The sequence below is a fragment of the Rattus norvegicus genome, chromosome 19, assembly GCF_021556685.1.
Source record: "Rattus norvegicus strain SHRSP/BbbUtx chromosome 19, alternate assembly SHRSP_T2T, whole genome shotgun sequence".
NCBI classification, from domain to species: domain Eukaryota; kingdom Metazoa; phylum Chordata; class Mammalia; order Rodentia; family Muridae; genus Rattus; species Rattus norvegicus.
Window position 1 is genome coordinate 47378418 of NC_141552.1, and position 15870 is coordinate 47394287.

Consider the following 15870-nt stretch of genomic DNA (forward strand, 5'->3'; position numbering starts at 1 on the left):
CCAGAGCAATCAGACAACAAAAGGAGATCAAGAGGATACAGATTAGAAAGGAAGAAGTCAAAATATCATTATTTGCAGATGATAGTATATTTAAGTGATCCCAAAAGTTCCACCAGAGAACTACTAAAGCTGATAAACACCTTCAGCAAAGTGGCTGGGTATAAAATTAACTCAAATAAATCAGTAGCCTTCCTCTACACAAAAGAGAAACAAGCCGAGAAAGAAATTAGGGAAACGACACCCTTCATAATAGTTCCAAATAATATAAAATACCTCGGTGTGACTTTAACCAAGCAAGTGAAAGATCCGTATGATAAGAACGTCAATCCTCTGAAGAAAGAAATTGAGGAAGATCTCAGAAGATGGAAAGGTCTCCCATGCTCAGGGACTGGCAGGATTAACATAGTAAAAATGGCCATTTTACCAAAAGCAATCTACAGATTCAATACAATCCCCATCAAAATACCAATCCAATTCTTCAGAGAATTTGCAAATTCATCTGGAACAAAAAACCCAGGATAGCTAAAATTATCCTCAACAATAAAAGGACTTCCGTGGGAATCACTCACCCTGAACTCAAGCAGTATTACAGAGCAATAATGATAAAAATTGCATGGTATTGGTACAGAGACAGACAGATAGATCAGTGGAATAGAATTGAAGACCCAGAAATGAATCCACACACCTATGGTCACTTGATTTTTGAGAAAGGAGCCAAAACCATCCAATGGAAAAAAGATAGCATTTTCAGCAAATGGTGCTGGTTCAACTGGAGGGCAACATGTAGAAGAATTCAAATCGAGACATTCTTATCAGCCTGTACAAAGCTTAAGTCCAAGTGGATCAAGGACCTCCACATCAAACCAGATACACTCAAACTAATAGAAGAAAAAGTGGGGAAGAATCTCCAACACATGGGCACTGGGGAAAATTTCCTGAGCAAAACACCAATGGCTTATGCTCTAAGATCAAGAATGGACAAATGGGATCTCATAAAACTGCAAACATTCTGTAAGGCAACGGACACTGTTGTTAGGACAAAATGGCAACCAACAGATTGGGAAAAGATCTTTACCAATCCTACAACTGATAGAGGGCTTATATCCATAATATACAAAGAACTCAAGTTAGACTGCAGGGAGACAAATAACCATATTAGAAAAATGGGTTCAGAGCTAAAGAAAGAATTCACAGCTGAGGAATGCCAGATGGCTGAGAAACACCTAAAGAAATGTTCAACATCTTTAGTCATAAGGGAAATGCAAATCAAAACAACCCTGAGATTTCAACTCACACCAGTGAGAATGGCTAAGATCAAAAACTCAGGTGACAGCAGATGCTGGCGAGTATGTGGAGAAAAAGGAACGTTCCTCCATTGTTGGTGGGATTGCAGACTGGTACAACCATTCTGGAAATCAGTCTGGAGGTTCTTCAGAAAATTGGACATTGCAGTATCTGAGGACCCAGGTATATCTCTCTTGGGCATATACCCAAAAGATGCTCCAACATATAACAAAGGCACATGACACATGTTCCACTATGTTCATAGCAGCCTCCTTTATAATAGTCAGAAGCTTGAATGAATCCAGTTGCCCTTCAACAGAGGAATGGATACAGAAAATGTGGTACATCTACACAATGGAATCCTACTAATCTATCAAAAACAATGACTTTATGAAATTCATAGGCAAATGGATGGAACTGGAAAATATCATCCTGAGTGAGGTAACCCAATCACAGAAAAACACTCATGGTATGCACTCATTGATAAGTGGCTATTAGCCCAAATGCTTGAATTGCCCTAGATGCACAGAACACATGAAACTCAAGAAGGATGACCAAAATGTGAATGCTTTACTCCTCCTTTAAAAGGGGAACAAGAGTACCCTTGGGAGGGAATAGGGAGACAAAGTTTTGAACAGAGACAGAAGGAATACTCATTCAGAACCTGCCCCACATGTGGCCCATACATATACAGCCACCAAACTAGATAAGATGGGTGAAGCAAAGAAGTGCAGGCCGACAGATACTGGATATAGATTTCTCCTGAAAGATACAGCCAGAGTATGACAAATATGAAGGTGAATGTAAGCAGCAAACCACTGAACTGAGAACAGGACCCCTATTGAAGGAATCAAAGAAAGGACTGGAAGAGCTTGAAGGGGCTTGAGACCCCATATGAACAACAATGCCAACCAACCAGAGCTTCCAGGGACTAAGCCACTACCCAAACACTATACATGTACTGACCCTGGGCTCCAACCGCATAGGTAACAATGAATAGCCTAGTAAGATCACCAGTGGAAGGGGAAGCCCTTGGACCTGTCAAGACTGAACCCCCAATGAACGTGATCTTTGGGGGAAGGGCGGTAATGGGAGGAGGATGGGGAGGGGAACACCCACATAGAAGGGGAGGGGGAAAGGTTAGGGGGATGTTGGCCAGGAAAATGGGAATGGGAATAACAATCGAAATGTATATAAGAAATACCCAAGTCAATAAAGATGGAAAAAATTTTAAAAATAAGAAATACCAATTTAATAAATATTGGAACAAAAGAAAAAATGCATTCCTATACTACCACATACCAAATCATAATAGAATACACTCATTTCACTGTCTGTCAGAAAACTCAGCCCATGGCATCATCTTTACATCCCAAAACCTCACAAAAAAAACCTCTCATTGCAGAAAATCATCTTTTAAAATGCATCTCAAACAGAAAGAGACTAGGATTATAGAGCCCTACAAACAAGTAGATTGGGTTGGGATCACAGAGTCTATTCTAATAACAAATTTTCCTAATGCTAATAGTGCTAGGGACACATGGACCACACCGAGAGTGGAGAGGCTTGGGAGGATATTTTTATACTCCTCAAGATATCTTGAAATGGATTTATTTAAAGAGAACCAGCAGGAAGATAGCTGCAGGGAGATACTCTGCTTTTACAGCATGTCCACCACTGTATTCCATGCTGCTAACTTTTCTACTTTTCACCAAAGCGTCCTCTTTCTTATGGTAAAGTAACATGGATCATGAAAGTGCTTTGGACCACAGAATCTTCAGCAGCAGCCACATTGGTTAACTTCTAGTTTGCTCTCACTTTCTGGAATAACTTGAATGAGTGTCCAATGATAAGATCATATCTTACTTTTGATAAATTATGCACAGCTAATGGACATTTATCATTTAATTTATCAAATTATGAATCTGTGTACTTAATTAACTATAAATTTCTCCATTATTCTAATACACTTATATATGTTGTATCATATATTTTTATAAACTATGCTTCACTCTCTGCTAAGACCTTAAATCCTTCGAGAAATGAATGATCTTAGTAATAGCTCTAACTAAGCCCCTACTGCAGTCTAGCTATAGAGCTCTTAGGCATTTCACAGATGATTGCCTACTTCCACTTGGATATTGATTTGTTTTTTATGAATTTATCTCTTAACAGAAGTAGTGAGTATCTTCAAAAATCCAAAACCAATACTTCCTTACAGGATGGCTCAACAATATATAACAAAGTAAAATATAAAATAGATTATGGTACACCAATTTCTCCTTCTAAGAAACAAGAAATACCCATTAAAACTTAAATAATATGTGTCAAATTCTATTAAACATACTTTATTATTTTTGAAAAATACTAATTTCCATCTATAAATTCAATACCACTGCCATTGTTTCATCTGTCAGGAAAGAGAACCTATTTCTGTGAAAGATATTCAGGAGGTATTTTTGAAAGAAACTAAGGCTAAAAGGCATCCTAATATGCACAAACCTTAGTTTTGGCTCACTTGAATTTTCTTCAGAACATATACATCAAATGTATGATATCCAAAAAATAATTTAACCAAATGAAAGGAGGCGAATATCAGAAGGCTTTAAAGAATGGTGATAAATATATGTTAGCAAGCATAGGAACAGACATGAAGCAAAGCCTTGAACCAATGTGAAATTAAAAGTTATCCTTTACGGTTGACACATAAATTACCTTGGAATTCATTAGGATTCCCTCACTGAGCCTGAGCCTAGTAACCCAAGTGCTACTTTTTTGTGCATACCACATCTTGCTGCTTGATATCTGTAACAAATGGAGTGTGAAATTCTACTTCTAATTAGGTCTCACTGTGATCTATCCTTTTTTGTTAGAATCTTCTAAGATTCAAGGTTTTGAGTTTGTGCTGTTGGAACACATGTAATAGTTCAAACCGCCACTGCAGGATGCCTGTTGTAAGCCAAAGACACTAATGAATTGTAGATGATGAGAACAGAAAACATAGCCAAGAGAGAATCACTAGACAAAAGAAGAGAAAATGTTGACTCCAGAGAAGAGGAATGAGGGAAAGACCACTCCAGCTATCAAACATTTAGGAGAGTTTGAATCTTTTTAACCCAGTATAGGAAAATTGATGTTTTCAGCAAAATACGTGTGACATCCTTAAACCAGTGTTTCTTCCCATTTTCTTCTTCTTAGTAACAGTATCCTAGATGTGTTTTTCATTGGCTCTGTTCCATGTGTATGCTTATATGTGTATTTCTGTTTGTTTATATATGCATATATATATATATATATAGATGTGAATACAAGTATAATTGTACATGGGGAGTAGGTTATGCATATATATTTGTATGTGTATTGCATGCTTGTTATATGTTTGCATATGTATATTGTGCATATGTGTGTACCAAGTATTGTGGGCATTACATATGTGTGTATATGAATATGTACATGTGTGTACATGTTTGTATGTATATGCAGGGTGTATGTATGTCTGTATATGTGTGTGAGGGGCACATATGTGTGAGGGTTATGTATATTGGTGTATATTCAAATATACATGTGGTTATATGTATGTACATGGCAGTGCATATATACAGGGGTATATGTCTATATGTGTCTGCATATGTGTATATACCTAGGGGTTTTACGTGTATATATGTGTGTATATGTGTCATTTTCCTCATCCTCCACCAACTACTTTGTAAGCAAGTAAACATTTTCTCATCTGAGTATGAAATTTAAAAAGCTCAGAAAAACCAACACATTTTAGATATCATACATGAAAACAAAACCTAAGTCATTTGATTATTGGTATGTTACTTGATCTCTTCCAATCACCACAGGCCAGTGTATTGTCCTCTATCTGCCTTCACTAAGAACATCCACATGTCTTATTGCAGACATGGACACGAGTGATATTGATTTTCTGATCAATTTACTTTTGTATCTCTCTAAAACTCAGTTCTCTAAATTGCTGGAAAATTTTGGTCTGAAGTTTTTTATATGCAGGCTTATATGTGGCTGTGAATACTGAAAGCCACTGTTATTACTACTGTTGCTGCTTCTGCTACAAACCTGTCCTTTTACAACTCTGAATGACTATAACATCCCAGGAGCCTAAAGATACATGAATAAAGAAAAGTCCTTTCCTGATCAATCTATTGTTCATTGAATACACAGCTTTTTAAAGACTGTTTTATTGACTGACCATAATCAGAAGTAAATCATAACAACTTAAAGCAACACATAATTCATAGCCATAAATCAAACCCCTGCAGCCTTTGCCCTAGCTGCCATCATGTTATCTACTTACTGTTACTACTGAAGTTTTCATTCATATTCAACATCCATGTCTGGTGCATTTTGTTTGATGAAAACAAGCTAATTAGTGCTAAAGCTTCCCTAGTTCATAAATTTATTCCTAAGAACATTAAAAGGAAGTCAAGTGAGACATGTTCAGTAACAGATGTTTGCCTTTTTTGGCTGCCTTTTTACAGTTTGTTCTCTTTCATTACTTTTTAAGAAATTTAGTTAATGTTCCTTTACTAGAGAACAAGTGTACCTAGCCTCCCAGGAGGCGGGTGGTGGTGGGGATTCCCTGGGGCGTGTACAGCCTGTTCCTTTCCTTCACCTAATAGCTGCTCAAATGTTCTCTGTACATAGCTTCCAAAGCTGGAAACAATCACACTCTAGTTTATCCACACGCTAACAATAATAACATAATTTGACTGGCAGACACGTAAGTAGAACCACTTCCAATGCCATTACTAACATCCAGGAGGCTCATGCTCCTCAAATGCCTTTCCCACTGGAGGGCATTTCAGAACAACAGGTCAATTAATATTGGGAAGTCTGGTTGAATATATTGATTTCCAAAGAAAATAAACTTGTATGAAATAACTTCACAAAGTCAAACTCTAATGGTCTTACATAATGAAAAAATGTAAAAGTAATATACTAAGATCCCTTTTTAGTTGGATGTTTGGCTCACTGCTGCAATATCATAAGGATATCACTTACTAGCTCAGGGTACACTATGTTGGATGTTATGAGAGCAACCAGCCAGATTTTATTGGATTTGAGACCCAACCCATGAGCTGGAATCCATGCCTGCCACTGTCTATAAGGCTAAGAACCTGAGGAATATACGTCATGGGTCCTAAGAGAAAACCTATTTCTATTATTCTGATAAGTAGACACAGAGATTAAATGACTCCTTGTGACATATTACAAATTACTATACACATATATATGCACCTTGCTCAACTCTCATCAGAGAAGCTGCTTCTTTGTTGATAGCAACAGACACATAGGACAACAATTGATCAGCATGCAGAGTGAGTTTGGAGCACTGAGCCATAAATGTGCAAGTATTTGCGACAGCCCTCTCTGCAAGGTCATGGGATCCATGTGGAAGAGGAGTCACAAAGATTTCAAGAGCCAGAGATAGCGGATGACATCAAGAAAATAATTTCCCAGATACAATAGCGTAGACCAACTGATGAATTCACAGTAATTGTGATGGCACAAGCTCAAGACAGGGGAATTCCCAACATGAAGAAAGGGTGGTAAGCATGAAGTCCCACCCCTAGATGTATATCAGTCATTCTCTGGGGCAGGCCTTGAGCCCAGGATATCTTGACATGACAACACAAACTCCACTTGCTAGGTTGGGGGAAGATGGGGTTGTGACTCAGAATCAATATAAAGTTCGCTGGCTAAGAAGGTAGCAGAAATTTCTGGACAAGTTAGGGAAGAATATAAATGTCACGAAAATAAATTGTATGAATATATTAAATTCTCAAAAAATACTGTTTTTAAAGTATATTTGTCATTTTTATATATAAGAAACTCATTCTTTGAGTAAAAAAAAAATCCATGGTATTCTGACAAGGAATATAAGTAATAATTACATAAGACGTTAAAATCTCCAATTAAAAAATATTCTTTAGGTTCCTGAAAAACCCATTTTTACTGAAAGCTTCCAAAATGCTTCACAAAGAAAACTTTAAGAAATTTTTAAGAAATTTCATTTGTGAATATCCATTCTGTGATATTTACTTGATAGGAACAGCTCATGTTTAACTTCTCTTGTTCATAAAAGAAATCTGCTTCAGCAAAGCCAGTGACTGTTAGTTTATGAGAGGAGGCTGTATTTTAATAAAATAAAAGGAGAAGTAAACCTTTCTGTTTCTTACTTTCCATAGAGGATAAGTTCCCCTTGGAGGGTTGAATTAGAATGGCTGGAAATCCAAGTCTATACAACAGAAGGTGCCTTAAAATGAAAACAGAGGGATGAAGAGATAGCTGAGTGTAAAATGTTTATTTTGCAAGAATGAAGACCTGATTCAATCCCTGGCATCCACATAAAATATGGGTGTGAAACCATGAAGTTTCTGTGCTGAGGAGGCAGAGGAAGATCCCTGGGGTTTGCTGGCAGATTATCTATCTAAAATGCTGAGGTCTAGATACCATATTCATCTCTGGCCTAGACACATACATATAAACATGTGCACATTCACCTATACACATAAATAAAAACATGAAAACTAGGAAGCAATTCTAAGGTAACCAATTATAAGACCAAGTTGTATTTGCTGCTAATCTCTACTTTCAAGTTAATGCCAGGCATGTTGCTTTTACTGTAGGTTTGGCTATATCAAGAGGTTTCTTCAGAGACAGAAGGAACACCCATTCAGAGCCTGCCCCACATGTGGCCCATACATATACAGCCACCCAATTAGACAAGATGGATGAAGCAAAGAAGTGCAGGCTGACAGGAGCCGGATGTAGATCTCTCCTGAGAGACACAGCCAGAATACAGCAAATACAGAGGCGAATGCCAGCAGCAAACCACTGAACTGAGAATAGGACCCCCGTTGAAGGAATCAGAGAAAGAACTGGAAGAGCTTGAAGGGGCTCGAGTCCCCTTATGAACAACAATGCCAAGCAACTAGAGCTTCCAGGGACTAAGCCACTACCCAAAGACTACACATGGACTGACCCTGGACTCTAACCTCATAGGTAGCAATGAATATCCTAGTAAGATCACCAGTGGAAGGGGAAGCCCTGGGTCCTGCTAAGACTGAACCCCCAGTGAACGTGATTGTTGGGGGGAGGGCGGCAATGGGGGGGAGGGTGGGGAGGGGAACACCCATAAAGAAGGGGAGGGGGAGGGATTAGGGGGATGTTTGCCCGGAAACCGGGAAAGGGAATAACATTCGAAATGTAAATAAGAAATACTCAAGTTAATAATAACAAAAAAAAATCACAAAAAAAAAATCACACAAAAAAAAATCACAAAAAAAGAGGTTTCTTTCTGCTCGTAGGACATGGGCTTGCTGAAGGGCCACGTGGTTATATAGTGGTCATATGCACATCTCACTTTTCCCCTAAGGCACATGCACAAAGGGAAACTCCCATGCCCTCATTCTAAGGGATCACAAAAATGAATTGGTTTCTTCCAGAGATAGCTTTCTGAACCCTAGAGTCACTGCAACAGCATGTATCAAGCAATCAACTGTGGAAAGTCTTGCATGACTGACAATAAGCATGTTCCTTCACTGTTCTGTTTACAAGGATTAGCTAGAAACTTCTGTCAATATCTGTTTTAATTCTAATTATTTTCAAAAATGTTACAGGTTGGAGATAGATGCCTTAGTGGTTAAGAGCACATGTTGCTCTTGCAAGGAAACCCATTTCAGTTCTTACCACACATATGTTAGCTCACAAGCATCTATAACTCTAGTTTTAGGGTCCAATAGCCCTCTTCTCACATGTGGTATATATTTATACATAGATGCAAATGCATATAAAATAAAACCATGCTAATGATACAAACATTAAATGTTACATCTCTGAATACTGGGCAATACCAAAGGTTTGTTTTGCTTTGTTTTCCTTTGCCTATTATAATTGTACCCAAGGTCTGTACTCTCTATGACTGCTCTATGTATTCTCAGAGTTATAGCATGAGATTGAAAGAAAAATTGGAGATAGTAGTCTTGCCCACATGATTATAAAGTAATTTTACACTTTTATGCTTGTATTATATCCAAAAGTTTCAGTTACCTTAGATAATATTATCTTTCAAGAAAATTAAGGCCATAAGTATCTCCATTATTCAGAGACCATAAAACATAACTCAACTGACTATTTTTGAAGGATAGTTTTACTTATACTATACAACGAAGTAACAATAAAAACAATAAGATGATTTCTCAAAGAGTTAAATATAAAATACAATATAAATCAGCAATCTCAATTGTGGCACATACTCCAAAGGAATAAACATGGAGATTCAGACATTTGAGCCCCCATGTTCACAGTGACATTACTCTGAACATTCAGGAGGTGAAAGCTACTCAATTGTCACTCGATAGATACCCAATCTAACATGTAATATTGTTCAGCCTAATAAAGGAAGTACATGTGACACACAATACAATCCAGAATAACCTTTTAAGATGTTAGCTAAGTGAAACCCACCAGTCACTAAAGAAGAAAACAGACTGTGAGATTCTGATTGTTTGAGGTATTTACAGTGGTCAGAGTCACAGAGGCAGCAAGTGTAGTGGTGGCATCTGGGAGCTCAAGAAAGCAGATCCAGGAAAATTAGCACTTAGCAGCAACAGAGATTGACAGTTTTAGATAACAAGGGTGTTCTGAAGAGAAATGGCAGCAGCAGTTCTGTGGGAGTGTGGGTGTGATTGCACTCAGCCAGAATTGGAAGAATAGGCAAAACAGGAAACTTTAGGATATACATTTTAATAAAATAAAATAAATTTGTAATAACTTTACTTATTCAAACATGAAATAAACTTAGAACTTATTCTTGTATCACTATATGAAATGTTAGTGTTTTGTAGGATAGGAAAATCCTTAGACAAAACAAAAGTCATTTCTAAAATATGAAAGTCACTTCTAATAATAAAAATTGAAGACCAGGGTTGCCAGGGTGTCTGAAAGCTTGACTCTCAAACTCCTGTCTCAGTCATAGGTACACACACACACACACACACACACACACACACACACACACACACACACTGTTTAGTTGATGTTCACAGATAAGATACAGTCTTAATTAAGTCTAACTGCACTTATACAAAAGGCTTATGACTACTCACCTTTACTTTTTTCTTTTTTTTTTTATGGAATATGTTTTATTTACATTTTGAATGTTACTCCTTTTCCCGGTTTCCCGGAGAAGGGCAGCATATCCCCTCCCCCTCCCCGTCTTCTATAAGGGTGTTCCCGCTCCCCAACAATCCCCCTTCCGCCTCCCCTCCTTGACATTCTCTTACACTAGGGGTCCAACCTTGGCAGAACCCAGGGCTTCTTCTTCCATTGGCACCCAACACAGCCACCCTCTGCTACAAATGCAGCTGGAACCATGACTTTTTCCGTGTACTCTTTGGGTAGTGGTTTAGTCCCTGGAAGCTCTGGTTGGTAGTTATTGTTGTTCTTATGGGGTTGCAAATCCCTTCGGCTCCTTCAATCCTTTCTCTAACTCCTCCAATGGGGATCCCGTTCTCAGTTCAGTAGTTTGCTCACTTTTTCTTTTGTGTGGAGGAAATAGGTCAGTATTGGGTGTCTTCCCCAGTCACTGTTTACCTTACATTTAAGACAACGTTTCTCACTGAATATAGAGCTCACAGAGTTGCTAGAGTAGCCAGCTGGCAAGCTGCACCTTCCCATTTCTCACCTTCCAGAGCTGGGGTTTTAGACACACGCCACCAGGTCTGGCTTTTATGTGAATATTGAGGGTACAAACTCAGGTCTTCATGCTTATGTGGCAAGCACATTATAGGCCAAACCATTCCTCATGGTGCTAATTTCTCTACAGTAACCATGTTTACAACTCCCATCTAGGTTCATACTTTTCCTTACCAAAGTGAAAAATTTCCCCAACTTTCTGCTCTTCCCCAAAGTAAACCTGACAAAAAGCAGTGAGAAATTACCACAATAGAACTTGAATGCTATAATGCTTTGAAATCTCCCTTGCCAAGCAAAAATTCATCAATTTTTAATTCACATCAATTTTTCAACACGAGGGCAGAATGTAGCCAGATCCATTGTTGGAACATGGAAGTCCCTAGTAGAGTCCTTCTTCCCCTTCAAAACTTCATGTAAATACTTTGACATTCACATTTCTAGCAGCAGTTTGGTCTTCTGAACATCTACCAAAAAGGTCTATTGAGCTCTACTTATAGCACACAACCGCTTCTATAACCAGAAACTCCAAACTCTTTCACATTCCCACTGCAAACATTTCCACTATTTTCCACAGTAGTGACTCCATTTTTCAGTGCTGATTTTCTACACTGGTTAGTTTATATCACTAGGATTAAAAACATAGGAGACGAAGGATTGTTTGCATGGTTTGAGAGGGTGCAGTCTATCATGTCAAGGATGCCATGGTGGCAAGACTGGCTCATACTTTGAAAGGCAACTGGTTACATCATATCACCAAGTCAAGAAGCACAGGAAACAAAAATCAAGTTATAACCATAAGGCCTACCACTGTCCATCTAATTTCTGCTTCCTGAATGTCAGATAATCTACCAAAACAATGTTAACAGCTAGTAATCAAGTGTTTAAGCATATAAGCCTATAGGAGACATTTTCCTCTAAACTATAACAATGATGAATTAAGGAATGTCTTCCATAAACAATATATAACAATGACAACTTTTTTCAGGAAGTTATACACATGCAGACATGAAAATTTAGACATGTCTATATTTTCCATCAAAAAAATCCATATAATTTTCATACCTAAAACAGACTTGTAAAAATTAATTTTAGTAATGTAGACTCATAAAGATATGAGTAACATAATTAATGCCATAAGACAAAAGTGAACGTAAAGTTGTGTTTACAGGAAAAAATATAAATAAAACATTTTTAAATGACATTAAGAACTATTGCTGGTGAGTGGGTAAAGATGTTTTCTGCTAATCTTGTTAACTTAGGTTCAAACTCCACAACCCACAGAGTATAAGAAAGAACTCACTCTTATATGTTGTCCTCTGACCTGTACACTATGGCCCATGCATCACTACCCAAAAATAAGCAAACAAGCAAACAAATAAATAAATGTAAAGGACTATTCAACATAAAGAAACATTTCAAATATATTTCATTCGTCTAACAAAATTATGAATTAAATTGTGTTTTTCAAACATGCTAGAGTCCTAGCCCTCAGTGTGATCATCTTTGGACACACAGCTCTTAGGAAGCTAAATTAAATATTATCAGAAAATAGGAGACACCAAAATCCATACAAATAGAGGAGAAGCCACACAAAGCAGACAGCTACGGTGCAGTCAACAGGGAAGCTTCAGAAGAAACACCTGACAGCAACCTTGATGGCTAACTTCTGGGATCCAGAGCTATGAGAAGAGTGAACTTTTGTTGTTTAATTTATCTAGTACCACTCACTGACATTTTTTTCTATGGTGACAAATGGGAAGGGAAGAAAAATAAAGAAATCATTATCAAATAAAATATAGGATAAAAGAAAAGAGGGGTCATGCATATTCACACACAGGGAGGATCATGTAAGAAACATAAGATACACAGACTGACTCTCTGAGACAGTGTTATAGCTCTCTAATATTTTTTAAAGAATTGGTGCTAAAGATGTTTAAAGCAGAATTTCCTATGATATTCACATCTCTGCACCTAAGGATTTGCTCTAATAGAAGCACCCAAAAGACTATCAGATTATAGGTTCGCGTGCTCTATATTAGAGTCTTCATTCTAAAAGCCCTAAATTGGATTTGCTCAGTCCCTCAATTATCATCCTTCAAGTAGATGTGTTTATCCTCAGTCTCTACTTGACTCCATGGTATAATACAGAAAAGAGTAGCTGTGTAATCACATGTAGAAAAAAAAACATGTGATGATCCTTTGGTTAAGTGCTTTTCTAATAAAATATATGCGCAAGGTCAAAGTGATTAGTAAATTTTACACAAAACATGATAAAAGGGCTCAAGATATGCTTCTAGAAGAAAAGAGCATTTATTTGTTTATTTGTCTAATTATTTATTTTGGTGAGGTTGCTTTTGACGTTGAGACAATACCTCAGAACTGTTGCCTAGGCTGGCCTCAAGCACACAGCCAATGTCCTGCTTTGACCTCACATGTGCTGGGACTGCAGGCATGAACTAATAAGATGTAGCTGACGAATTTCAATGGAGAATTTATAAATGTAATAGGCCACTGTAAAATTTCATGTATTTTCATCAAAATTGACCCAATATTTTCCTGGGGAAATAACAACAGCAAATAAATACCATGTCCATATTTAAAAATAGTTACTATATTATAATCCTTAAACATCACCAAGGATCCTGATAAAGTCTTAACGGATTCATGAGGCAAATGGGAAGATCTTATCGATGCAGTGCTCCTCCAATCATAAAGAGTCCTGTCAGCTAGAAATATTGGTGGAGGTTAAAATAATATTTATCTAAGATGAGTACATACTGATCATAGTGCTTAATGATACAAGAAGGAAAGCAAATCATCTTTATGGGCTCACTTTTCTGTGTTAAAATCACATCTTGTCATCTCATCAGAGAGAGATGAAGAAGCGATGGCCCTGCACAAAGAAAGACTTGAATTAATTAGCTCCTTCACAGTAAAGCTCTGCGTTTTTATTGCATCCAGTGTGCCATCAGCAAGCTAACGGGTTTATCCTTGGGTACTCACTTCTCCAAGAATGTTGACTTTTTTTTTGAAGGAGACTTCAAGTAAAATCCTATTTGTGAGTTGCACATATAAAAATAAAAAGAAAATTATGAAGGACTAAGTTTTAAAAATGCAAAGTAAATGAAATCGTTAATAGTGTTCAAGTGAGAGAGAAAATGGCCAGACAACAGACACCCTCCATTCTTCCATGGAATTCTGCTGCAATCTTTTCCTTAAGAAAATGATGAGTATGACAACTAACCACCCCTAGGAGCTCTGGGCCACCAACTAAAGAACTCACATGGGCTTGAACAAGGCCTGGACACATATGTAGCAGACAGGAAGCTTAGTCTCCATGTGGGCCCCCAACAACTGGAATGCAGGATATCTTTAAATCTTGACTGTGATATGTTTCCCAACTGGCCTCAGTTAAAGAGGATGTACCTACCCTGCAGAGAGTTGATGAGCCAGAGTGGGGAGATATTCGTGGGGTTGGGGGCTCTCTCAGAGGAGAAGGGAAGTGAGTGGGGAGGGTATCTGTGAAAGGGGACCTGGAGGGGGAACAGTGTTTGATGTAAATAAACAAATAAAAAAATAAAAAACAAAAAATGATGAGATTTGAGATTTACCTGATTATTTATTTATTGAAACTACCCATTACTTTTTTAAAAGAATAGTTAGCTCAATCTTGCCATCCAAATAAGCCAATTCATATCAGATTTCCAACTTTACTAATATTTACTCATACATTCTCTTCAGAAAATGTCAGTTCAGTATTTATGATGTGTTATTACACAGCAATTTTGAAACTTCAGATGTAATTGTTCTATTTAGCTTCTTCTATTATGGGATCATAGGCTAAATGTCTTATAGAGAGGTAAAATGTAAATTAAAATCATAAAAGGCCAAATGTTATTGTATACATATCCTAATATACATGCCTATTTTATTTGTATATGATTGCTTATTTGGTCAAAAGAGTCTCCAGTCTCAATCAAAACTTTCAAAACCTCTTAAAAGTGAACACAGTAAATCATTTGTTTTATTCATGACTCAATATGAATACAGGAAATTCTTTAGTGGAAACAAATTTCAATAAGAAACTTACAGAGAACTGGTTAGATTAAAACAACAAAAGATGTTGACCAGGAAAAGTTACGTACGTCTCTTTTACTTTAGTTGGGGCTTTTATAAGCCTTAGGTGATACAGGACTGCACAGGACATTTCAGAGGTACGGCAGTCCTCATACTTTTTGTAAAGTTGGGGGATGTTTTTATTTGCATAAGTGTTTTGCAAGCATGCATATCTGTGTACCATGAATCCATTGGCCACGGAGGCCACAAGAAGGTGTCAGATCCCCTAGAACTAGTTATAGGTGGTTGGTATAGACCATGTGGGTGCTAGAAATCAAACCAGATCTTCAAGAAGTTCAGACAGTGCTCTAACTACTGAGTCATCCCTCCAGCCTCCTTGTGAAACTTTCTTAGCAATATCTCACAATCTCTTTCCTCAACCCCCAGCTTCTTAAATTATACATGGAGACCCATGAGATTGTATACTTTGCAGGAAAACAAATGACTATAGTAAAAATTTCAGAAAGTGTGAAAACCTAAAATTAACTCAAAATTCAATGTCTACGTACACCCTTACTGCTACTATGTTTCCCACACACACCTTATGTTTCATGTGACTTTGTGACAAATACTGCCAGTAAATGTTACCTGGAAGGTCCCAGCTCAGATTCCAGCTGACATCATGATACAAGCTGTTCTTTTACTATGTAGACTTTCTGCTCTTGTAGGAATACAATGGCTGAATTACAAAAGCAGACTTCATTTTTTAGCATGGAAGTCATGAACTACTTTGTCTTTAGATTATAT

At 37.4% G+C, this 15870-nt stretch overlaps 1 protein-coding gene across 1 annotated transcript in view; it reads right to left on the bottom strand.

Annotated features, from left to right (window-relative positions):
• The window catches only part of Cdh7l1 (cadherin 7 like 1), a 361963-nt gene that overhangs the window by 274123 nt on the left and 71970 nt on the right, over nucleotides 1–15870 (bottom strand). Inside the window, 1 exon segment of the mRNA XM_087596660.1 lies at nucleotides 13618–13733. Coding sequence (XP_087452786.1) covers nucleotides 13618–13733 — 116 coding nt within the window.